At 35.0% G+C, this 25,795-nt stretch overlaps 3 protein-coding genes across 4 annotated transcripts; 2 read left to right on the plus strand and 1 right to left on the minus strand.

The window, feature by feature from the left end:
* The first annotated feature begins 3,273 nt into the window (after positions 1–3,273).
* On the plus strand, positions 3,274–4,875 carry LOC120192467 (caffeoylshikimate esterase-like). Its single transcript, XM_039195242.1, has 2 exons — positions 3,274–3,590; positions 4,064–4,875. Exons 1-2 carry the CDS (start codon positions 3,302–3,304, stop codon positions 4,714–4,716), a joined length of 942 nt encoding a protein of 313 aa, XP_039051173.1. The 5' UTR covers positions 3,274–3,301; the 3' UTR covers positions 4,717–4,875.
* Positions 4,876–17,468: 12,593 nt separating this feature from the next.
* Positions 17,469–20,590, plus strand: LOC120192567 (probable LRR receptor-like serine/threonine-protein kinase At2g24230). Of its 2 annotated transcripts, XM_039195324.1 has the most exons (3): positions 17,469–17,562; positions 17,653–18,695; positions 18,843–20,590. In XM_039195324.1, the coding sequence occupies exons 2-3, from the start codon at positions 17,877–17,879 to the stop codon at positions 20,436–20,438; spliced, it is 2,415 nt and encodes an 804-aa protein (XP_039051255.1). In that variant the 5' UTR covers positions 17,469–17,562; positions 17,653–17,876; the 3' UTR covers positions 20,439–20,590. The 2 variants fall into 2 exon arrangements, with proteins under 2 accessions (XP_039051255.1, XP_039051254.1); XM_039195323.1 differs by having other exon boundaries at positions 17,470–17,562; positions 17,653–20,590.
* Positions 20,591–23,328: 2,738 nt separating this feature from the next.
* LOC120192410 (probable purine permease 5) lies at positions 23,329–24,920 on the minus strand. Its single transcript, XM_039195195.1, has 2 exons — positions 24,824–24,920; positions 23,329–24,614 (listed from the first exon to the last, which is right to left on the minus strand). Exons 1-2 carry the CDS (start codon positions 24,846–24,848, stop codon positions 23,536–23,538), a joined length of 1,104 nt encoding a protein of 367 aa, XP_039051126.1. The 5' UTR covers positions 24,849–24,920; the 3' UTR covers positions 23,329–23,535.
* Between the last annotated feature and the right edge of the window lie 875 nt (positions 24,921–25,795).

Raw genomic sequence — 25,795 nt, forward strand, 5'->3', positions numbered from 1 at the left:
ATTTTACAATTTGTAATATTATACAAATATATAATAAGGACAATTTGGTCAAATATACATTCCAATAATCTTTTATTCCTTTAACCAAACACGATAATCTTACATTCCTGCTAAACCAACCAAATATAAAATACAACATTCCCAGTAATCTTATTCCCTGGTAATCTTTTATTCCTACTGGTAATCTTACATTCTGTGAACCAAACGTACCCTTAAAGCATCAATAAACACCTGGTACGTACATTATATGTGTCTGACTGAAGATACACTGAAATAGGGCGGCATTCGGCTTAGTTATTTCAAAGTAGAATGACTGAATTGATTTGCTTTTGAACTTTGTAACAAAATGACACGGAGCTCAGAAACTGATACGCCATCACTCGTATTATAGATGTTTTTTCCACCATTCCCATATATATTTTTGTTCTGAAGAATATTTGTTTTTCTCCTTTTTAGGAAAGTATATAAATTCCCTCTTTGTGAGCATTTGTAATGAACTTTACAATTGATTTGATTCTATTTTCGTGTTGGGCAGTGTTTGCCTGTTGCTTCTGTGCGGATGTATTGGGAGAAAATGAGTAAAGAGTGTATATGAGTGGCATTGTGGCGCAGCTACAAGACTACTTTCCTGATGCTTCATTCATGGTTTTTAATTTCAGATATTTTATTTCAGGACTGTTACGGATTATCCACGACAGCATGAGGGATGTCCCCTTGAAATGATTCATCATTTCCATAGATCAAGCTGGTTGTCATTGGAAGGGCAGCAGAATGTGGTTTTGATGCACTGTGAAAGAGGAGGTTGGCCCGTATATCTTCAGTATATTTCTAGAAGAAATTTGGGTTCTCTGTTTTTGGATTGTCTAATTCTTAGAGTTCTTCCAACCTTTGAAGGGGGAGGAGAGTGTGATTATCGACTAGAAAAGGGAAAGATTGATGCTACTACCGATATCTGGTATCAGTGGATTATCGATGGAACTATGCAAAGATTCTTCATGATTGGCAGTGACTAATTTAGTGTACAACTTATTGTACTGGTCAGTGCAGTTTGAGTTTTGCACAAGACAACCCTTGTCATGAGATGAACAGAGAAGAATATTGTCGTGAGGGCATTCCATACACTTCCCAATCTTTCTTATAACATTTTTATGGTACAAATCCAGAGAGATCCCTTGACGATATGAGGACAATGAGTATGGGGTTAACCTCATTTGCCGGAAAGCACTTCTACGTTGATCTTTGCTTCCTTTTGTCATTTGCGAACTACACCTAAAAAAAATATTGTGCAACCAAAAATTCTCATGACAATAGAACTAATCTTAAGTCAAGATATACTGGAAAAAGCGGTTTAACTACTCAAGTGTGCTTGTAATTTTTCTAATACTAGTGGTAACTTAAGGCCTATAAAACACAATATCTAAATCCTAGTTTTTGTGATGACTGATGATTTAGAAAGAAGCCTTCTGTGTCATTTCAGTGATATTATTTTCACAATGAGTTTTTTTGTTTGTAGATATCCATGATAATTTAAACCAGGATTGACAAGTGTCGATGGATTTTTTCATATTCGCATGATCAAATCGAAAACAACTCCAGTCTCGTGTGTCTCTAACACTACTTTTTTGTTTTTGCATTTGGTTTTGTTGAACTTTAAAAAGTTAAAGAAATCAGTTAAAGGGTGCCAAATCAGCTTCTTCACTGCCACGTCATACTTTTGTTACATAGTTAAGGGTACTACTAAACCTACCGAAAAAATAATAAAAAAGTTAGTCATGTAAAAAACAACAATTAGTGGACTAACCCTTTTTCAGTTTTATTTTCCCAGGCCCTACTAGACTACACGTGGCGTTTTGTTGCTGACTTTGTTTATCATTTTACTATCATTTCACTATCATTTTACTAAAAAAATATAATAATAAAAATCAAATATTCATTGATTTAATTTAATTACCAGATTAAAACTAGATTGATGTTTGATTCAAATCATATTTGGACAAATTTAATTCAAACTATCGGGTCGGGCTTTTTTTTAAAAAAAATTGGGTTCGGATCGTGTCAGATTTTTTAAGGACAAAGTTCAGGTTTGGTTGGACCACCTTATCCGACCCATGTCCATCCCGACCGCTGATATCAATCGCTCGATAAATCGTAGCCGACAAAGAAGTCTGCTTACTACCTACCAAGGGAGTCGTGGGCAATTACGTAAATAATTTACAATATAAATATAAAACTATTCAAACATCGAAACTTTTAAAATAATTTGATATTTATCAATGAATGTTTTAATATTTATTTTTTATACATGTATGTATAATTAAATAACAGCGTAAATACTACACGTATAATTTATTATTTACTTAATAAGAACATTTTAGTTAATAATATATTTTAATATGTCGCTTTAATAATATATAGTGGTATACAACGTACAACTTATCCTAATTTAAATTATCAATGTTATAAATAATATTGATTTCTTTAATTAGAATTAAAGATTGAAATCCGATATAATGAATAAAAAATAGAGCTAAAAATTATCTGTAATAATGTTTTATAATATTTAATTTATGAAAATATATACTGTACAAGATCCGGTTGGAATGAATGGGAGGCGGTTGGGTACGTTGAGTTCAGCGCACGTGAAACATAGAAAAAGGTGGGTTGCTGTCCAAATGCTGACAAAGCCTTTTTTATTATTTTATTAAAAGAATTGGTATGTTTAGTAAAACACTTGGTACATTTAGACTATCCCCATAGTTAATGGGTATTAATTATTGAGTGACTGCTTTGTTAGAAAATTATTTTGTAATTTTTAAAAAATTAGTGGTACTCAAATTTTACTGACAGTTGACTTAGGTTCCCTATTTTTTTATTACATTCTTCTGCCTCGCCGCTAAAAAAAACTCTTTTTCTCTGCCAACACAGAACCCTAGCCACCTTCGTCCGGCGCTGTCATTTCCCAACAATCTCTCTCTTCTTTCTCCTCTATTCGTGTTTGGTCTTCCCCAAACACAAATTGAAAATCTAAGCGCTGCCGCGATTTCAGTCGCTTTGCTCGCCGTCAGGGGCAATTACGTACTTTACTTGGTTTTGTACAAAACCTAAAGGGTCAATTTCCACACCAACCACAACATGGAGCCCACATAATAGTCAGTCCACCAACCCTTACCCACTCCCGCACAACAAACTTGGTTGGTGAGGCGTGGACTCCACTGTCTTCTTTCCTCAAAACCAATAAATAATTAAACCATCATCTCCTTCTTCAGCAACCAAAGTAAGGAAGGAAGGAGTTTGGGTGTAAATGGCAGCAAATTTCTGGGGAGATTTGCCGGAGGAAGAGTATTACACGTCGCAGGGCGTTCGCAACACCAAGTTTTACTTCGAGACGCCCAACGGGAAACTCTTCACGCAGAGCGTCCTGCCTTTGGATAAAAAAGTGAAGGCCTCCGTCTACATGAGCCACGGCTATGGCTCCGATACAGGTTGGCTCTTCCAGAAGATTTGCATCAAGTTTTCCACTTGGGGTTACGCTGTTTTCGCCGCCGATCTCCTGGGACATGGCAGATCCGACGGTCTCCGTTGCTACTTAGGTACTTTCCATTACTAATTCTTATTTTATTAAGGAATTAGCAGCTAAATCTGAGGTTTTCGCAAGATATTCCTTAATGTCTGGATATAAACACCTAAAAATCCGAACAACACACATTAAAATATTCTTTTATTCATAATATAAGAATTAAAAAAGGGTTGAATTGAACAAAAAAACATAGATAAACATTTAACAGAGTTATGGAGTGAGTAATTATTTATAAGAATAATAAAAAAAAGTTGTGAATTGAAAGAGAAGAAGTGATCTTGAGAAAATTAAAGATAACTTCCATAAGCTCAGTTTTGTTGTGACAACCGTTCAATATGTAGTACCACGTTTCCAGAAAACAAAGTAACTTTTTATTTTGATCAACTTTTGATTCATTCGCCATTGGAACTTTGGTCTATGTTATTGGTAATTGGTTGGATGTTTTGAAGATGAATTACTTGATTGAGCTGCTGATTCTTGATGTAGGTGACATGGAGAAAGTTGCAGCCACGTCCTTATCATTCTTCAAACATGTCCGCAACAGTGACGAATACAAAGACTTACCTGCATTCCTCTTCGGTGAATCCATGGGAGGAGCAGCAACGATGCTGATGTACTTCCAATCAGAGCCCGAAACTTGGACCGGTCTAATATTCTCGGCACCACTCTTTGTGATGCCCGAGAATATGAAACCGAGTAAGGTCCGGTTATTCATGTACGGTCTGCTCTTCGGATTAGCTGATACGTGGGCGACGATGCCAGACAACAAGATGGTTGGGAAAGCAATCAAAGACCCAGAAAAGCTTAAGATCATAGCATCGAATCCGAGAAGATACACCGGACCACCTAGGGTTGGAACCATGAGAGAGCTGGCTAGGGTCTGCCAGTACATCCAGGACAATTTCTCAAAGGTGAAGGCGCCATTTTTGACGGTTCATGGGACAAGTGATGGTGTAACATGCCCAACATCTTCCCAATTGTTGTATGAGAAGGCATCGAGTGCTGACAAAACCTTGAGACTTTATGATGGGATGTATCATTCGTTGATTCAAGGGGAGCCGGATGAGAATGCTGATTTTGTTTTGAAGGATATGAGGGAGTGGATTGATGAAAGGGTCGAGAGGTATGGGTCTAAATAAAGTGTGTTTTTAGTTATTCGGCTGTCATTGGGTCCCTAATTATTCTCACAGAAGAAAAAAAATGTCTTAATTGGGCATTTGGTGGGGTTGATTGATTTAAGGACGAAAATAAACATAGAAATCTCAAACATAATTGTATTTAAAGATGATCAATGGAAATTTAATGTGGCTGTCATTATATTTACAAAACTTTAAATGCCCTTATCTTAAAGTTCAACTCCATGAATGTTGTTGTCATGATGACATAAAGAAACTGCAACAATCTATAAACTAATAAGAAAATTTGAATGAGGACCAATCCAAAAGAAACTTTTTTGAGAAGTTATTGAAAGTGGATTACGTATGCCGTTTATCATTGTTTTTTATTTTCCTTCAAAGAGAAAAAAAAAAGGAAGGAAGAAGAAAAGGCCATTTCGGCAGCACTGAGTTTCTGGAAAATGTTGATAGAGTAGTAGTTGGATTCATAGGTAATGCTTAAACAAAATGCTCCTGTAAGTCCAGCTGATTCTTCTCTTGCCAGAAACAAATGTTCCTGTAACAGAATAATATAAGCATTAAGAACCGAGTCCCGTTTATTCATTCACCGCTTTTGAGAAAGTCTATGCACACAATACCAAAAACATTTTCTTACCTTAGCTTCAATTTCAGCATAGTACTGGCCAAGGGCACCCTCAAGATTCAGTAACTCAACATTTTTTGCAACTATGGTCTCATATAGTTCGAAGGTTCCTTGTTCAGATCATCAACGATCCCTTTGACTCCTGATTTCCCATTACCATGTTTAGGGCTTTCTTCAAATTTCGCAACAAATGTATTTCTTCCTGATTCTCTTCGTTGACGATCTACAATAACTATTGATTAGTCCACATGATTCGTTGTCATCCAATAATCTTGTCAATCTATAATTAGTTATCATCACTATTGTTGAGTTAATCGATTGACGAAATCGGCCAAGAGGGGGGTGAATTGGCAATTAAAATTTTTGTGGAAGCTTTTGCAGAAAATTGAAAGTAATTGCACAGCGATTTAAAGTGGTTCGACTTTCTCAAATAAAGTCTACGTCCACTACCTTAGCTATCCACACTAAGGATTTTCCAACAAATTCACTAATTTGTTCTTTCTTTTGAGGCCAAAGAGATAACCTTACAATTCCCTCAAGAGTATACCCCAACTCTTGAGAACACTCTTTTTCCCAAAGAGAAGATTACAAATTTGCAAACTTACAAGAAAACCTCACAAGGTAAGATGTTTGCACAATTCTAGAACAAAGAAAAGAACACTCAAAGATGAATACAATTGAGCACAAAAAAGTGTTCTTGAAAGCAAAATGAATATTGAATGAAAATAGGCTTGAAATGCTCAAACTTGAGGTTTGATGCTTTCTCTTTGATTCTCTCTTGATTCTAGTTGCTTGATGTTTCTTGTTTTTGATCAATGGCTTCTAAGCTTGCTTAAATACACCTTGGATCACTTCTGAACGTTGGGGATGATTAGAGAAGATATTATAGCCGTTTTAGTGTGAAAACATTTAATAAAACAGCTTGGAGCGTGGGGGGAATCGGTTCCCCTTTGAAGGGAATCGGTTCCTAAGTGTAAAATTCAAATATTTCGACCGTTGTACAAGGGGGGAATCGGTACCCCCTTGGGGGGGGATCGGTTCCCTCCGAGCATACTGGAATTCTCGGAGCAAAACTGTTTAGGGGGAATCGGTTCCTCCTATGGGGGAATCGGTTCCCTCCGAGCATTCTGGAAATCTCGGGGCCAAAACCATTTAGGGGGAATCGGTTCCTCCTATGGGGGGAATCGGTTCCCTCTGAGCAATCTGTAATTTTTGGCTTTGAATTGGTTCGAAATACTTTGTAAGATTATTTTGAAATTGTTTTATGATTAAAACTTAATTTTACACTTAAGTAAGGATTAAAAATGATTTTTGAAATATTTGGAGTAATGTTTTGATATTCGAATAGTTATATCGAATATACTTAGAAAATCATTTGGAAAATCTTAAAATCCATTTAACTTAATTTGTTATATCGAAATATCAAAATGTTTCAACAATCTCCCCCTTTTTGATATAACAAAACATTTTAGTAATTTTAAGATTTTTGAAATCAAGTTTTGAAATTACTCCCCCTTACTTTAACACTTCTTCAATTTATTATGTAAATCATTTAACACCTATTCTTCTCCCCCTTTTTGTTAAATCAAAAAGACATTGTAAAACAAGGTTTTGAAATCATTTAGCCAATTGATTTATTAATTATAAGCTTAAGCTGCTAAGATCACAATCAAAAGAGAGGTTAGCCATTAGTTTCATAAATCAATATTCATAAATAATGTGATATGGCAAAATTGGTCATATTGCTAATGATGATGCAAAAATGAATAAAACATATAAGTTCACACTATTCATAAATCCAAAATCCAACAATCCACAAAATCAAACAATTCAAAATGTTGAAACAATATTCATTTTGTTCAAAGTTGTAAAGCTAAACACAAAATCAAGCATCCGGATCGGTAGGAGGAAAACGGGCTCGCATAGCAGCCATTTCATGAGTTAGTTCATTAATACGAGCATTGGTTGCTTCATTGTTTGCACGCATCTCCTGAAGAATCTCTAATTGTTGAGCTCCCATTGTGGATAAATGAGACTCTATAGAGGAAAAGCGCGAATCCATTGTAGCATAACGGAAATCAAATGTCTCCATAAAGGATTGAAAATATGGAGGCATTTGAGTCGATTGTTGTGCATGCTCCTCGGGTTGTTCAGGTTCTTCTTCAGCTTCATCAATATCCCTCATTAATTGTTCAAACTCGGGATCTTCGTCAGCTTCGGGTGGAGCTTGTGAAGAACTAGCTCCCGGAGTAGAAGATCGAACCCATGCACCGGTTTCCTTATTTTTGACCCATCCCGCTCTTGTTAAAGAAAGAAGATTGATTTGTTTCTTAAGAGGAAATGAGGCATCTAGACCAACTCGGAGTTCAGCTTTAGAAAAGAGATTACTAAGGATACAACCGTAAACTAGTGAAGAACAGAGTTTCTTATTTGGCACTAGGTTAACGGTTTCAACAATTTTAGCAAAGATAATCTCGGAGAGGTTTATTTTTTATATTGTTTTCAAAACAGTGCAACCACCAAAGATCTAAAGCTCTAAGAGTTGAATATCGACCCCCCGGATGGTCGAAACCACCAAGTGATCATGAGATGAAAGAAACGCTCATGGAGATCTAAAACACTTGCATTATCATTTCGTTTATAGCGAGAGCCTAAAACTTGTTTTTCGTTTGATAAACCTTCATTGTCCAAGCCTAAGGCATTGGCTATGTAATCCGGATCAAGATAGAAATATTGACCTAGGAGGTAGGAACGCACTCCTATGGTTTTGGTTTTGTCACGATTTTTGATACAAACGGCATTACAGTAGAAGATACGAACAAGTTGATGATAGACAATGGGTTCAAGTTCGAAAAGTTTATCAAATTTCCATTCGTGCAAGATAGGGAGATATTTAAAGTTAGTATCAACCATAGTTTGAAGAGATGGGATACGTTCTTCCCTAATCTTATACGAGTCAAAATATTGGTAAAACCAATAACGATAATCTTTAGGACCCGGTTGATTGAAACAAGAATTTTGGATAGTCAAGTTAGGATCAAGATTTGGAATAGGATTTTGAGGAATAGGAGGAGGATTTGGTTGACGACTAGAACGACTAGATGAAGACCTAGGACGTTTAAGATTTGACATGGTGAAGGAAATCGGAATAGATAGAATAACCTGTAATTTTAAAACAAATGTATGCAATTCAATTAATCCCAAAACTCAAATGAGTCATCAATATTTCAAGATTCTCTAAATCAATCCTAATGGGCAAAGTTTTTGAAAAACTTTTGAAAAATATGGTTTTGAGAAACAATATATGTATAGTTTTTCATAACAACAACATAATTTAATCAAAACACAATAATTTGAAAAATAACATTTTTTTTTTCGAAAATTTAAAAAATTTTGAAAAATTCTTGTGTTTTTGATGAAATTAGTTGTAACATCTAGTTTCTAATCCCTAAATAATCAATGCCCGATCACTATTTCAACCTAGAACTAATTGAAACTAATCCTATGTTCAAAAATAATGAAATAGAGAGTTTAGAAAAATTTACCTTGAAAGATGAAGATTGAGGGGATTTAGATGTTGTTTGCACGATTTTAATGATGATTGCAAGTTTAGGAGATGATATTTGAAGTGATTTCCGATTGATATCGTTGATTTGAGGCAAAAAGGGAGATTTGAGAAGAGTTGAGAGGAAACGGCGGAAGAGAAAAAACAAAGGAGGGTTTTGGGTGTTTTGAAGGTTCTGTCCGATTTGAACAGAACCCCAGGGGGTATCGATTCCCCTGTGGGGGGGAATCAGTTCCCCTTTAAAGGGGGAATCAGTTCCCTCATGGGGGGATCGATTCCCTCTGCAACAAAATGCTAAAATCCGATTTTTTTAAGCACAAAATGCTAAATTAATCTTTTCTAGTGGTATTGGCAACTCATATATCAAAAATTAATTATGTTCAAACAATTAAATTAATCTTTAATCGATTTTTGAACATAAAATTAATTTTTCACTAAGAATCACAAACTCCCCCTAACTAATAGCAAGAATGCAATCAAAAATTATTATTATAAGCATTTTTCAAGATTTATTAAAAGTGCTAAAATTATTTTAAACACTAAGTGAAGATAGGTTGGTCAAACCTAATTCTCTCCTAAGTGTCCAAAATCTTTCCTTGTCTAAGGGTTTTGTAAAGATATCCGCTAATTGGTGCAAAGTATCAACAAATTCTAGAACTACATCTTCCTTAGTGACATGGTCTCTAATGAAGTGATGTCTTATTTCAATGTGCTTAGTTCTAGAGTGTTGGATGGGATTTTTAGTGAGACAAATAGCACTAGTATTGTCACACTTGATAGGAATGGTACCTACTTCAATTCCATAATCAAAAAGTTGTTGTTTCATCCATAAAACTTGTGCACAGCAACTACCGGCTGAAATGTATTCCGCTTCAGTGGTAGATAATGCAACACAATTTTGTTTCTTTGAAAACCAAGAAATCAACATATTTCCAAGGAATTGACAAGTACCGGAGGTGCTTTTCCTATCTAATTTGCATCCTCCATAATCCGCATCAGAAAAGGCATGCAAGCTAAAGCTAGAGTCTCTAGGATACCAAAGTCCTAAACTAGGAGTGTCCTTAAGGTATCTAAAGATTCTCTTAACAGCTAGTAAATGAGATTCCTTAAGACATGATTGAAATCTAGCACATAAACAAACACTAAACATAATGTCCGGTCTACTTGCAGTTAGATAAAGCAAAGAGCAAATCATTAACCTATATAATTTAACATCTACACATTTACCTCCTTCATCTAAGTCAAGCTTTGTTGAAGAGCTCATTGGAGTGTTATGAGGTTTCCCATTTTCCAGTCCAAACTTCTTGAGCATATCTTTGACGTACTTAGCTTGATTAATGAAGATGCCATCTTTTCTTTGCTTGATTTGGAGTCCCAAGAAAAATGAGAGCTCCCCCATCATGCTCATCTCAAACTCACTTTGCATTAGCTTAGAAAATTCTTGGCAAAGAACATCATTAGTAGAACCAAATATTATATCATCAACATAAATTTGAACTACTAATAAATCTTTACCTTTTCTCTTTAAAAACAATGTAGTGTCAACCTTTCCTTTTAAAAAATCTTTTTCAATTAAAAAATTTGACAATCTTTCATACCAAACTCTAGGAGCTTGTTTTAAACCATAAAGAGCTTTTGTCAATTTTAAAACATGATCCGGAAAATTTGAATCTTCAAAACCTGGAGGTTGTTCCACGTACACTTCTTCTTTTATAAAACCATTTAAAAATGCACTTTTAACATCCATTTGATATAATTTAAATTCATTGAAACATGCAAATGCCAATAACATTCTAATTGCTTCCATCCTAGCTACGGGAGCGTATGTTTCATCATAGTCTATGCCTTCTTCTTGAGTATAGCCTTGAGCAACAAGTCTAGCCTTGTTCCTCACTATATTACCACTTTCATCAAGTTTATTTCTAAAAACCCATCTAGTACCTATAGTAGATTTATTACTAGGCCTTTCAACTAATGTCCATACTTTACTTCTCTCAAATTGATTTAATTCTTCTTGCATAGCCATAATCCAATGTTCATCTTTTAATGCTTCTTTGATGTTCTTAGGCTCTATGCATGAAATAAATGCAACATAATTACAGATATTTCTAAGAGAAGATCGAGTAGTTACCCCTTTTGATGGATCACCTATAATTTCACCATCCTTGACATAGTTGTACTCTCTTGGAAAAGATACTTCCCTTTCTTCAATGGTTGGATTCTCGAGGGGATCATGAGTTTCTTCATCTTTTGTTTCTTCCTTTGATGATGATTCTCCAACGTCATGTCTAACGTTATTTGCTTGTACAATACCTACATCATCATTAACAGAAGAATCCTTCCTTGGAAGGGGATTATCATCGAAAACAACATGTATAGACTCTTCTACAACTAAAGTTCTTTTATTAAATACACGATAAGCTTTAGAATTTAAGGAATAACCCAGAAAAATTCCTTCATCACTTTTAGCATCAAATTTGCCAAGATTTTCTTTACCGTTGTTTAAAACAAAACATTTACATCCAAAAGGATGAAAATAACTAATGTTAGGCTTTTTATTTTTGAGAATTTCATATGGAGTTTTCTTTAAAATTGGCCTAATCATTACTCGATTTACAACATAACAAGCGGTATTTGTGGCTTTCGTCCAAAAATATTTTGGCAAATTATTTTCACAAAGCATGGTTCTAGCCATTTCTTCTAAAGTTCGATTTTTCCTCTCAACAACTCCATTTTGTTGAGGGGTTCTAGGTGCTGAAAAATTATGGCTAATACCATTAGAATTACAAAACTCAATAAATCCAAGATTTTCAAATTCAGTTCCATGATCACTTCTAACACTAGTGATAGAGTAACCTTTTTCATTTTGGATTATTTTTGAAAATGTGATGAAATTTTCTAATGCTTCATCTTTAGTACTTAAGAATAGAAACCAAGTGTATCTAGAATAGTCATCTACCAAGACAAATGCATATTGTTTTCCTCCCAAGCTAGTAGTTCTAGTTGGCCCAAAAAGATCTAAATGGATCAATTGTAATACTCTACTAGTTGATACATCATTAATAGATTTAAAAGAAACTCGTTTTTGTTTTCCTTTAGCACAAGCATCACAGATTTTATCATTATCAAATTTAAGCTTAGGCAACCCTCTTACTAAGTCTCCTTGAATTAACCGTTGCAAAACACTCATACTAGCATGACCTAGTCTCCTATGCCATAACCAACTATCATGCTCATCCTTAGCAACTAGGCATAAATTAGCCATATCAATAGAATCTAAATGCACCATGTAAATGTTTCCTATTCTATGACCAACAAGCATAATCCGATTAGATGCAATGTCAATGACTTTACAATCATTAATTTCAAATAAGACATTGAATCCTTTATCGCATAATTGACTAATACTCAATAGATTATGCTTTAATCCATTCACATATAAAACATTCTTAATTTGTATGGAAGAGGTATTACCTATTGTACCAATACCTTCAATGTGACCTTTTGAATTGTCTCCAAAAGTCACTTCTCCTCCATTTTTGGCGTTAAGCTCAATGAACCGGCTTTTGTCTCCGGTCATATGTCTTGAGCATCCACTATCAAGGTACCATGAATTTGAATTTGTTTCCCGTGCCTTGTAGCAATGCTCCTTTCCCTACAAACATAGATTAATTTTTGATTTTTGGTACCCAAATTCTTTTGGGTCCATATTCATTAGTTTCCAAAATCCTAGTCCCCTTAGGTATCCATTTGTGTAGGATATTTTTATCTTTAGTAGTAATGAGTTCTTTAGGAACCCACATACTTCTAATGATTTTTCCATTAGAGGTTCTTTGGGGACCTCTATGATTGTAGTTTCTAAAACTTTGTCTAACAAAGTTGGATTTTGAATTTCCACCTTTTTCAAAATGTTTTGTTCCAACTTTATCAAAAGAAGTTTTAAGATCATCAATTTTCTTTTGATGATCATCATTGATCTTTGAAAGTAAATTTTGCAAATCTAAATTTTTCTTTTCAAACTCTTCTAGTTTGATTTGCAAATCTTTGATTTTACTTTCAAGATCGTTGTTGGTTTTGGATATGAGTTTGTTTTCATTTTTCAATTTTGAAACATCATTTTTATATTTTAAAAACAATTTCTCATAATCCGAAGCCAACCCATTGTATTCCTCAAATAACTCATCATAAGATAAATCATCAAAATCGGATGAGTTAGAGGTTACCTTAGAATCTTCCCCGAATGCCATCAAGCACAAGTTTGCTACTTCTTGTTCCTCTTCATCGGAACCTTCTTCATCGCTCCATGTAGCCACATGAGCCTTGTGCTTATTCTTTGATTGACCCTTTTTCTTCAATTGTGGGCAATCATATTTGACATGCCCCGGTTTTTTGCATTCATAGCAAATGATTGGGTCCTTCTCTTTTGGTTCATTTTTGAGGCCTTCGTTTCGTTTGAATTTTCTTCCTTGGTAAGGTCTCATCATTTTTCTGAACCGTTTGGCAAACAATGTCATTTCCTCGTCATCATCATCATTATTAGAATCACTCTCATCTTTTGTGGATTTGAGAGCAACTCCAATATTTTTCTTCTTCTCCTTTTCCTTTGGTGTCTCTTCAACTTTATCAAGGTCCACCTCATCTTCGAGCATCATCTCATGAGTGAGGAGTGAACCGATAAGTTCTTCAAGAGTTAAGGACGATAGGTCCTTAGACTCGATGATTACCGTCTTCTTTGATTGCCATGATTTTGGGAGGGAGTAGACTAACTTCCTCACAAGCTTTTCATTTGAGATGATCTCTCCATATGATTTGAGACCATTGACAATCGTTGAAAATCTATCCGTCATAGCTTTGATGTCTTCATTTGGTTTCATCATGAAATTTTCATAGCTATGCGTTAGAATACTAATTTTTGATTTCTTTACCTCATCTGTACCTTCATGTGTGACTTGAAGTTTGTCCCATATTTCTTTGGCGGTTGTACACGATGAAACTCTTCCGTATTCATCTGGTCCAAGAGCACAAAAAATAATATGGATGGCTTTGGAGTTGAGCTGGAACATTCTTGTCTCTCATTCACTCCACAACCTTGGATGAGTGAGAGGTTTGATGTATCCTTCTTCTACAGTATTCCATGCTCCCATGTCACTTGCTTGAATGAAGTACATCATTCTATTCTTCCAATAGGCATAGTTAGCTCCATTGAAGAAAGAAGGCTTGTTGACGGGCATCGAATCGAGACCGGAGTCGAAGTTTGAAGCGGAGGCCATTGATGACTTTAATAATCGATATAACTCTTCCCGAATCGACTCAAGAGGAGATAAAACCTTCAAATGAGTTAGGCTCTGATACCAATTGTTGAGTTAATCGATTGACGAAATCGGCCAAGAGGGGGGTGAATTGGCAATTAAAATTTTTGTGGAAGCTTTTGTAGAAAATTGAAAGTAATTGCACAGCGATTTAAAGTGGTTCGACTTTCTCAAATAAAGTCTACGTCCACTACCTTAGCTATCCACACTAAGGATTTTCCAACAAATTCACTAATTTGTTCTTTCTTTTGAGGCCAAAGAGATAACCTTACAATTCCCTCAAGAGTATACCCCAACTCTTGAGAACACTCTTTTTCCCAAAGAGAAGATTACAAATTTGCAAACTTACAAGAAAACCTCACAAGGTAAGATGTTTGCACAATTCTAGAACAAAGAAAAGAACACTCAAAGATGAATACAATTGAGCACAAAAAAGTGTTCTTGAAAGCAAAATGAATATTGAATGAAAATAGGCTTGAAATACTCAAACTTGAGGTTTGATGCTTTCTCTTTGATTCTCTCTTGATTCTAGTTGCTTGATGTTTCTTGTTTTTGATCAATGGCTTCTAAGCTTGCTTAAATAAACCTTGGATCACTTCTGAACGTTGGGGATGATTAGAGAAGATATTATAGCCGTTTTAGTGTGAAAACATTTAATAAAACAGCTTGGAGCGTGGGGGGAATCGGTTCCCCCTTGAAGGGAATCGGTTCCTAAGTGTAAAATTCAAATATTTCGACCGTTGTACAAGGGGGGAATCGGTACCCCCTTGGGGGGGGATCGGTTCCCTCCGAGCATACTGGAATTCTCGGAGCAAAACTGTTTAGGGGGGAATCGGTTCCTCCTATGGGGGAATCGGTTCCCTCCGAGCATTCTGGAAATCTCGGGGCCAAAACCATTTAGGGGGAATCGGTTCCTCCTATGGGGGGAATCGGTTCCCTCTGAGCAATCTGTAATTTTTGGCTTTGAATTGGTTCGAAATACTTTGTAAGATTATTTTGAAATTGTTTTATGATTAAAACTTAATTTTACACTTAAGTAAGGATTAAAAATGATTTTTGAAATATTTGGAGTAATGTTTTGATATTCGAATAGTTATATCGAATATACTTAGAAAATCATTTGGAAAATCTTAAAATCCATTTAACTTAATTTGTTATATCGAAATATCAAAATGTTTCAACAACTATCCTAAACTTGACAATAGCATACAGATCTATATATAAACAACTAAAAAATTTTGCATCTCATTAACAAGAATCATGTATTTATGTCAAAAAAATATATAAAAACAATTTTTTGAACTTTTAATTTCTATTAGCAATATAAAAAACGATGCTATTATGATCATAATATCATCCGCAAAAACAAGCACTAAAGAATGAAGAAACAAGTTCAAAGAAATTAGGGTACTAAGTTGCCAAAATCAACTCAATGATGGAAGCCATATCAGAGAAATGATTAGGAGAAAGAACAATTTGGTGGATTCAATTAATCTTTCATAAAGATTTGGGCACATTGTTTAGGGTTCTTAATTTGTAATGATGGGACAAGTATGGCAATTCATTAAGACTCCTTTATAGAGATATGTAAAAAGGGTAGATTTTTCAAGGAAACATTGCCAAGAAAACAAAAATTAGGTAAAATTCTATTATTAGTATAGGGATGAAGACCAATTTAAAGGGACTAAAACATAAATTACCATTCTTGAGGGACCAATAAGTAATTTTACAACTGTTTTTATTTAAATTTTTATAATTTTTACCGGACAATTTACATTTTGGGGCAAGTCCTCTGCATAGCTCGTGGTGTTGTACCTAACTTGACTCTTAAATTTTTTTGTTAAAAGTAATATTTAAATTCAAAAATTAATATCAACTAATAAGAATATGATATTTGACATATTATTGTTGAATATAATATATTTTAGGGTAAAATGAAAATAAAATGATAGTTTTATATACCACTTTTGGAGAGAAAAAACCCTTGAAGGGTCAATATGAGAATAACTGTAATTCAGAGGACAATTTACAAATAAAACCTTTTGGTTACATTTGTAAATTTGAAAAGTCATTCATATTTCCATTTTTCCTTTTGAAAAACAAAAGGAAAAGCAAAAAGCAGCCCCTTTTTTCCTTTCAAACGCTAAAAGTAGGAGTAGCCTCACCCAAAGGTTCTCGTCAATTAGCGTTAAAAAAAGAAAATGATAAATTATACTAATGGTCGCTAAATTTTTAATTCATTTAAACTACATTTGATGAAATGAAACATGGAACCTTAGCATTTGGTTCCAGCACCTAACTAATGTATTAGGTTAAGAATTTATTTTTATTTATGTACTATTAAAATTGTTTTTTATTGATTTTTTAATAGGTAATTTTTTGAATTTTGATCATAAGTATTTTAAATAATTATTTTTTAAAATTAAGTTTATTTATAAATATATAATTGAATATTTTTAAATTAATTTTTATAATTAATTTTTTATTAATGATAAATTTTAAATAATAAAAAATTAAAATTTTAAAGAAAAACGATTAAAAAACTAGCAAGAGACGATTTTAGTGAGACAAAAAAGGTACGATATTGATAAAAATATTTAGATTAAATTATGATTGAAATAATCTAAATATTATTTATAAGAATATATTGATAACATTGATTAAAATATATTTTTATTAAGTGGAGAGGTGTAACATTTTCAAAGAAAATATCAGGATTCAAATTCATACAAGATGGGATAATTAAAATACATATTATAAAATGAATAAATAACATTTAAATTTAACTATGATTGATTAATTACATTTATTTTATGAAAATAATAATATTACAAATCGTATTTAGATTAAGTTGTGAGTTTAATGTAATTTTAAAAGTTTAATGATCAAAATACAAGTATTTTAAAAATTAGGTGACCTCTATTGTAGTTTACCCAAAGATACATAATTCAATGAAGAACCATAATGAATGCCCACAACCAACAATCCCTGATAAATTCAGCAACCTAAATTATGTTTCCTTTAATATCTTTGTATTAAATCATCCCTTCATTAATGAAGCTCAACTTCTGATATTTCCCGAACTCCCATTTCCCTCCTTCCCAATATCACCTTGTCTTTGCTGGTTTGCTTCTCTCTCATTAAAAAGCAAAAACCTGTTTTTGAATTGTTCTTTGAGCAGTAATATTGTTTGTAAAAAAAAAAAAAAACTTACAAAAAAGTTTTGTACTTTTATAAAACAACTGTGCTTTGAAAAGGAATGGAGCTATTGATGCTCCACACGGAGACACAACTACTTTACTTTGGTTGTTTTTTGTTTTGTTGGCTTTGATATGCTTGCAAAGTCTCACAAGGTAAGCTCCAATTCTGCTCCTCGGACATCCAATGCTTCATGATGCTAAAAAAAATCTTTTCTCACTGTTTATTTTGTTTGTTTCTTACAGACTATTTATTGAGTTTTTCTGGTTATCACGAGAGCCTCAACCGAGTCTGCTCAGTGGTTGTTATTGTAGGCGGTATTGGCTTTAATGGGGTTTTGCAGAATTTGAAAACCAATTATAATATGGTGCTGGTAGTTTGAAGTTTAAGGATAAAAGTTTTGGAGTTGGTTAAAAAGTGGTGGCTTTTGATTTTCTTCTTTAAAGTTTTGACCTTTTTTTGGGCTCAAATGGCTTTTGGTTTCTTTGGTTATTTACTAATTCTATCACTCTTCTTGAAGCTTTTCACTTGTCAATTACCCAATACAGATGGGTATTATGTCTCTGACTTCTTGAAGAAAATGAGGTTGAACTCTTCCTTGTCTTACAATTTCTCTGGTTCTGTTTGTTCATGGGAAGGGGTGCATTGTGATGCCAAGAAGGAGAGTGTCATTGGGTTAAAAGTTTCAAGTTTTGGCCTGTCTGGTTTGATACCTGATACCACCATTGGAAAGCTAACAAAGCTTCAGTCTTTGGATCTTAGCATTAACAAAATCACTGCTTTGCCTTCAGATTTATGGGGTTTAGGGACACTGCAGAGTCTTAATCTCTCTTCTAATCAGATTTCAGGGTCTCTTCCGAATAATTTTGGCAACTTTGGTCTGCTTGAAGTCATTGATCTTTCTGGAAATAATTTCTCTGGGGAAATCCCAGCAGCTATAAGTTCCTTACTTAGTTTGCAGGTTCTTAACCTTGCTGGAAATGGATTTCAATGGAGCATTCCAAAAGGAATTCTGAATTGTAAGTCTATGGTTTCACTTGACCTATCCTCAAATAGGTTAAATGGTTCCTTGCCAGATGGTTTTGGTGCAGCACTTCCTAAGCTCAAAACTTTAAACCTAGCCGGCAACGAGATTCTTGGCCGGGACACCGATTTTAAAGAAATGATCTCTCTTACTAGCCTTAACATTTCCAGGAACTTGTTTAAGGGTTCAATTATGGGTTTTTTTCAAGGGCAGCTGCAGGTGATTGACCTGAGCAGGAACCAGTTTCAAGGTCATTTTTCTCAGGTACAATTCAACTTTACTTACAAGTGGTCTCATTTGGTTTATCTAGACTTGTCTGAGAACCAGCTTAGTGGAGAAATTTTACAAAATTTGAGTCATGCTCAGAGCCTTAGACATCTTAATCTAGCGAATAATAGATTCGGTATGCAGAAATTCCCTAGAATTGAAATGCTTTTGGGGTTAGAGTATCTCAATTTGTCTAAAACCGGCCTCATTGGTCACATTCCTGGTGAAATTTCACAACTGAGTCATTTACACACACTTGATGTTTCATCCAACCATCTTACAGGCCAAATTCCATCATTGGCTAACAAAAGCCTCAAAGTTCTTGATGTTTCACGCAACAATTTGACAGGAGAATTTCCCTTCTCTCTCTTGGAGAAACTCCCATCGATGAAGAGATACAACTTCTCTTACAACAACTTAACCCTTTGTGCTTCGAGATTCTCCTTCGAGACCTTCAACACAGTCTTTTATGGCTCATCGAACAGCTGTCCCATTGCTGCAAATCCTGTCCTTTTCAAAAGAAGAGCCGGTGGTCAAAAGGGTTTAAAGCTTGCCTTAGCTTTAACCCTTTCCCTGGTCTGCTTACTTGCTGTGTTGCTAATCCTAGCCTTTGGTTGTAGACGGAAATCCAGTACATGGGTTGTTAAGCAGCCCTCATATAAAGAGGAGCAACATATTTCAGGTCCGTTTTCCTTCCAAACCGACTCCACAACCTGGGTGGCTGATGTTAAACAAGCAACGTTGGTGTCGGTTGTGATATTTGAGAAGCCACTACTGAACATCACATTTGCAGACCTCTTGTCTGCAACTTCAAATTTCGATCGAGGCACTTTACTAGCAGAAGGAAAATTCGGGCCTGTTTATCGAGGATTTCTGCCTGGTGGAATTCATGTCGCTGTTAAAGTTTTGGTTCATGAATCAACATTGACAGACCAAGAAGTTGCAAGGGAGCTCGAGTATCTCGGTCGAATCAAGCATCCCAATCTTGTTCCATTAACCGGATATTGCTTGGCCGGGGATCAAAGGATTGCTATTTATGATTACATGGAGAATGGAAACTTGCAGAATTTGTTACATGACTTGCCGCTCGGTGTTCAGGCAATAGAAGACTGGAGCCAAGAGACATGGGAGGAAGACAACAATGGGATACAAAATGTTGGCTCTGAAGGGTTATTAACAACCTGGTCATTTAGACACAAAATAGCCCTTGGCACTGCACGAGCACTGGCTTTTCTCCATCATGGCTGCTCACCACCAATAATCCATAGAGATGTCAAAGCTAGTAGCGTTTATCTCGACTTAAACTTGGAGCCTAGATTATCTGATTTTGGATTGGCCAAGATTTTTGGAACCGAACTAGAGGATGAAATTGCCCGAGGGTCACCTGGATATGTACCACCAGAATTCTCTCAGCCTGAATATCAAGCCTCCACCCCGAAATCCGATGTATATTGCTTCGGTGTTGTTTTGTTCGAACTAATCACAGGGAAAAAGCCAATCGGAGATGATTATCCGGAGGAGCAAGAAACAAATTTAGTGAGTTGGGTTAGAGGATTGGTGAGAAAGAGTCGAGGATCAAAGGCTATTGATCCTAAAATTCGTGATACCGGACCAGGTCACCAAATGGAAGAGGCCCTCAAGATCGGATATCTCTGCACAGCCTGTATTCCCATCAAGCGACCAAACATGCAACAAGTTGTTGGCCTTCTCAAGGATATTGAACCAAGAACTCCTCGATGAAAAATTGAAAAACAATGACTAGCATTTTTTCCCTACCACGGGAGAGGATGTAGAGTAACTGTTAAATTATGTCTTGGAATCTGATAATCTTTGTCATCATAGTTATAATACACAAGTTTGATCCTTGAAAGTTGCAGATAGATTTTTTTTTTATAGAAAATCAACACTCATTTTGCCTTTAATCTTCATACAACAACTAAATCAATCTGAAACTGTTTATCAAATACTTTGCTCAGGCAATTGCCGACTTTGATCACCCTATGGACAGTTTTGCATATGCTTGTATGAAAAGCAAACCCCGTCGCAGTTATTCTAGTCTGCTGGTGGATATGGAGGTGGTTGGGAGCACCGCAAGAGTAATAATAGTTACTCACGGACCACTGATTCACCATTAACGGAAGAGAAATACTTCTGCAACATGAAGAAAAACAAAAATGTGAGTTGTGCTTGTCAAAATTAAAGAAATGGGGTCCATATCATAATACTTCCTTAATTAGAGAAATTTATTGCTCAAATCTCAAGGCTTGGTATACATTGCAGAATAAAGGTAAATGTGATGGAGAGAGGTTCCTAAAAATTTATTAAGACAATTAAACCTTGAAACTGACTATGATTTAAAATATCAAATTGAGAGTTTTCTGCCATTGTAGATATTGTCATATTTGTAAATGATTTTCAATATAGGACTAGCTTAATTGGGTTGGTTTGTCAAGCATCTTTTTGTGAGCCTGTGGAGAATGGACAAGGAAAACACTACTCTATGTCTCTCTTATTAACCTAAAAGGAAGACTGCAACTAATATATATTATAAAAGAATTGAGTCGAAGGTCATATCATTTTTTTTTCCAACCTAATATATCGTTTTATACTAGCTAATTAAATAGTTGATCATATATGTCTATTAGATTTTGCGGCCTAAATTTTAGTCTTGTGATATGGATCTTGTCTCACACCCAGTTCGTACATGATTATACTTTGTCTATTAGATATTAATTGAAAGTAGGGATGCATATTAAAAAAAACTATTTGTAATATTAGATTTCTTTCTCATCAATTAATTAACATGATAAATTGATAATAGTGATTAAGATTATTGTAAGAAGAAACTTTAGAATTCGTGTGACCTTGTAGCAGCAAACTCTTGTAATTTTGACATTGTAGTGAATTTCTTTCCTTTGTGATTTTTATTTTTAAGATTTTTCACGTAAATTGTAGTGTCTTATTTTCGATTTTGTTTATTTCAATCGTCGTTTTCTTCTCGATTATCGTAACAATATCAGTGTCTATACAATATATTTGGTCATATGGTCTATTAGTTCTCAGTTCAACCGATCAATTTGATTCGATTTTTTTTAATCAATGATGAAGTGCTTGAAAAAGAGAAGGCAATATAATTCAGGAAAGGCTGCGTTGTTATAAATTCATCAAGTATTCACCTAAAGTGGACGTAGCAAGTTTCTGTCAATGCAGTTTTGCCATGTCTGGGAAAGTATCCTTCAACGTTTTGTCTATATATACGCTTTAGCATCATGGGATGGTGTTGAAAAAGCTGTCTCGGATTGCATGCTAGAATTTCCATGCCCACTTGGACTTTCAGCATCATAAGACATTGGTACAGGATCATTTAGACATGTAGGATACACTTTTCTGATTCCAAACTTTATGCATCACTTGGTGAGTGAAATGATTGTTAAAGAAGTTCATCATGGTCAATAAAACCATGGGTGCTTAAAGGGTTGTGCTTTTTACCAGAACTTGCCTTCTAAAAACATCACTTAGAAAGCTCTTCACACAATTCCATCAGAGTCTGATAGATTTTCAAGCATTAATTGTCATTCACCTTTTAGAAGAAGGTGAAGTTCTGAAATGGTAAAAGTAGGTATTTTCAGCTACCCTTTGACATTTGGCAAATTCATGAGTCATGCAAACTACAATGGTGCTGGCATTTAAAGAAGTGGTCCAGGGAGGAGCAGAGGGGATTAAAGACAAATGAATGTTGGCTTTCATAGACAGGCTATAGTTCAATAAGGTCAGATGAGGGCACAATTTCTCTGTTGGCTCCATTTTCAAGTGCCACATATCTCTTAGTTTGTCTTGAATCTTGAAAAATACAGCACTGAATCTCAACAAGTGGCCCAGGACCAAAAATCTGAGACTTTTCAAAGTTTGCCTGCCCCTTGAAAACTACTGGCAATGTTTTTTAATGTATTATCTTGGGCTTCCATAGGCAAGACTTACTAAAAAAAATCATTTATAGCAGCAGTTAACCCAATAGTTGTTCCTCAATTTGTTTTTGCCACTTTCTAACAATCCACAGACATGGTGATTCCTCTTCTGCTAAAAATGGAAAAATAGGATGATTCCCTCTTATGTTTAACCATAGTTGGGAAAAAAACAGGAAACACGGGAGAGGTGCTAGTCGAGTGAGCTCTGCAAATCTTTCTCTAGGTGAAACAATGAGAGACAAACGGGAAACACGGGAGAGGTGCTAGTCGAGGGCCAACCAGTTCGAGGCAAAGGTGAAGGCTGGAGTTTCAAAGACATACCCTTAGCAAGCTGGTACTATCCACAATAATGGCTATATCGTCATCAAGATCCGTCCTTGACCTTACGTTTTGATTCCATTGATGATTGATGGTTATCTTTTAACTATTTCAATGTCATTAGACATTGGTCCTAGAAACTGAATATATATATATATATATATATATATATATATATATATATACTGTTTTAGGCTTATAGCTTTGTACATTGACAAAGAAGTTTACTATCCATTCATGTGTTGAAGCAGAATTTTCAATATATATACATGTGGAGACATATTCAGATAAGAATATATGATTATAACTCTTCAACGCCAAAGATCCTTCATATACATGGAAAAACTTCTAAGAAATGAATATCACCTGTTTTAAATACGTATCCACATCTAATACACACATTCAAGTCCGAATACGTCTTACCATAGCAATCTAATACACGTGGCATAACGTTTTTTACTCCATTTGAATCCAAACGGGGCATCGGTTTGATGGATCCCTTTAAATGTCGGATACGAGTACGAGGCAACATAGTTCTCAACAGGAACATATGACTAGGACAACTTACTCCCAGTGGAAGTGCCATAAATGTAGGAAGCAAATCCCCAGAATGTCATGACCAAAGACAGGATCTTGAAGCCACTCATTGGGTCATTCATGAAAATTACTGCAGCAATAGCTGTGACCGGTACCCTTACTGCATTAAGCACCCCGGCCATGACAGTGGAAGCCAGGAACAGTATAGCAGTGGCTCCCAATACACCCAATTGGAAAGTAATAACACCCCAAATGATAACCATAATGTATGCGGTTTGGCCGCCCTTGAAAGTCTTGGCCTCGGCTGCCATTCCTCGAAAATCATTGTTAACTATGACCCCGATGGTTGTAAACACAAATGCAAAGAAAGAAACCACGACTTGTTGCTCTAAAACAACATGAAAAGACCTTCTGCCTAAGAACTTTATGAAAACCCACTCCGAAAGAGCGAATATAAGCCCATGGAGTGCTGAACCTAAGATATCCCATACAAAACCCCAAATGTATTGGCTGTTGGTCACATACGGATACCTATCGGAATCCGAATCCAATGCGATCAACGTCATCGCAGCTGTTATGATCACAATAGCATTTATCACCGAAGCATTCAGTTTGTTCTTCACAATCCAGAAACCAAATAAAGCAGAGAAAGCTAGTGATGATGAGGCCAATAGAGATGCTGTTGATGCAGGGAGATAAGCATATGCATATGCATACATGAGATTATCAGCGGCACTTAGAAAACCCAGAAAAACATAGGAAAGAAACAGATATAAGTTGAAAGGTGTAGGGGTGGTTTTATAAAAGATGTATGTGGGTAACAAGATTAAAGCTGGTATAGGCCATCCAACCACTGCTACCCATGAAATGATCCATTTGCTGGTTCCACCATTAGCAAAGTAGACACGAGATAAAAGACTAGAAGCAGGAAATGCCACGAGCATCCCCAAACTACTTAGAAACAGGAGAATCCAATACGACATGGGCTTGCTTTTGTATGCTTCCAAGCACAAGTTTTTGACCTTGCAAACCCAATTCAATAGTGAAAAATTAGAACTTTCTGTCCCTGTTGTGACCTCTTCTTCCATTCTACCTCCTAAAAACAAATAAAAAACAGGGGAAATTTAACATTTTTTCCTCATCAATTCTGAAACCAAAAAAACCCAGATTATAAAATGAAACAAATAGCCAAAAAGAATAACTTTAAACTCAAAAACATGAAGAAATGGATAAACCCATACGAAATTCAACAAGAATTATAATGAAAAAACAGATAACCGGCGCGGGAAATAAAAAATAACGAACCTTTCTCGAGTAGCAGCTCTTGCATTTCGAACCTGTTCCTTGATGATGGGGTTTAAGTACTTTCCTTTCTAATGGAAAAATCTGTTTTGATGTGCAGGGAATTCATAGAATAATACTAGATTTTCATTTTATAGTCGAATCGTTATATTACTCTAGGGTAAACTATGAGTTTAGTACATAAATTATAAATTTTGTCTGTTTTAATATCTAAACTTTTAATTTTTTTAAAATCATATCTAACATTTTTTTTTTTATTTTAGTATCCCGCCGTTAAAATCTTAACGGACGGACTTGTAAGTCGTTGCGTTTACAGTCGCATCTGTTGGCCAATGAAGCCTAAACTTTCCAACATGCATCTTTTTGACCCCCTAAACGAGATTATGACCTCTATTTTATCGAAAAATGTATCGATCTCTCCAACTCAACAATGGACTCTTCGATTTCTTTATCTTCTGATCTTCATGGTCCACCGTCTGATGGGCTTGAAACTTAATTATGTTGATCAACTCGTCATTCTCTCGTAGTTCACCGTTCATATTGATCGTTTATCCACCGAAGCTATGCCACATCAGCCTATCCGTTAAGTTTTTTAACAATGATGTACTAAAATAAAATAAAAATTAAACGTTAGATATGATTTAAAAAAATATTTAGATACTTAAACATATCAAAATTGATAATTTATATATTAAACGTACATTTTACCCTTTATTTTATATCCTTTTTCTACCGATTATTTATGTATGGCTGTGAAAAATGAAAACGACAGATTAGGTGGTCTAATAATGCAAAATCTGTTAGCCAATTCGTCGAAAGTGAATTTTACAGGTTTAGTCATAAATGATATGACTGGATTTGTTCATTAGATCCGATTTTGGGATTGAATTAATTCAAATTTTAATTTTTTAATTTAAGTTATTTCGGTAGTTTATTATTAATTCTTAAATTAAATTATTTTACATTATATATTCA

Source organism: Hibiscus syriacus, unplaced genomic scaffold, assembly GCF_006381635.1.
Source record: "Hibiscus syriacus cultivar Baekdansim isolate YM2019G1 unplaced genomic scaffold, ASM638163v2 tig00116975_pilon, whole genome shotgun sequence".
In the NCBI taxonomy this organism is placed as follows: Eukaryota; Viridiplantae; Streptophyta; class Magnoliopsida; order Malvales; family Malvaceae; genus Hibiscus; species Hibiscus syriacus.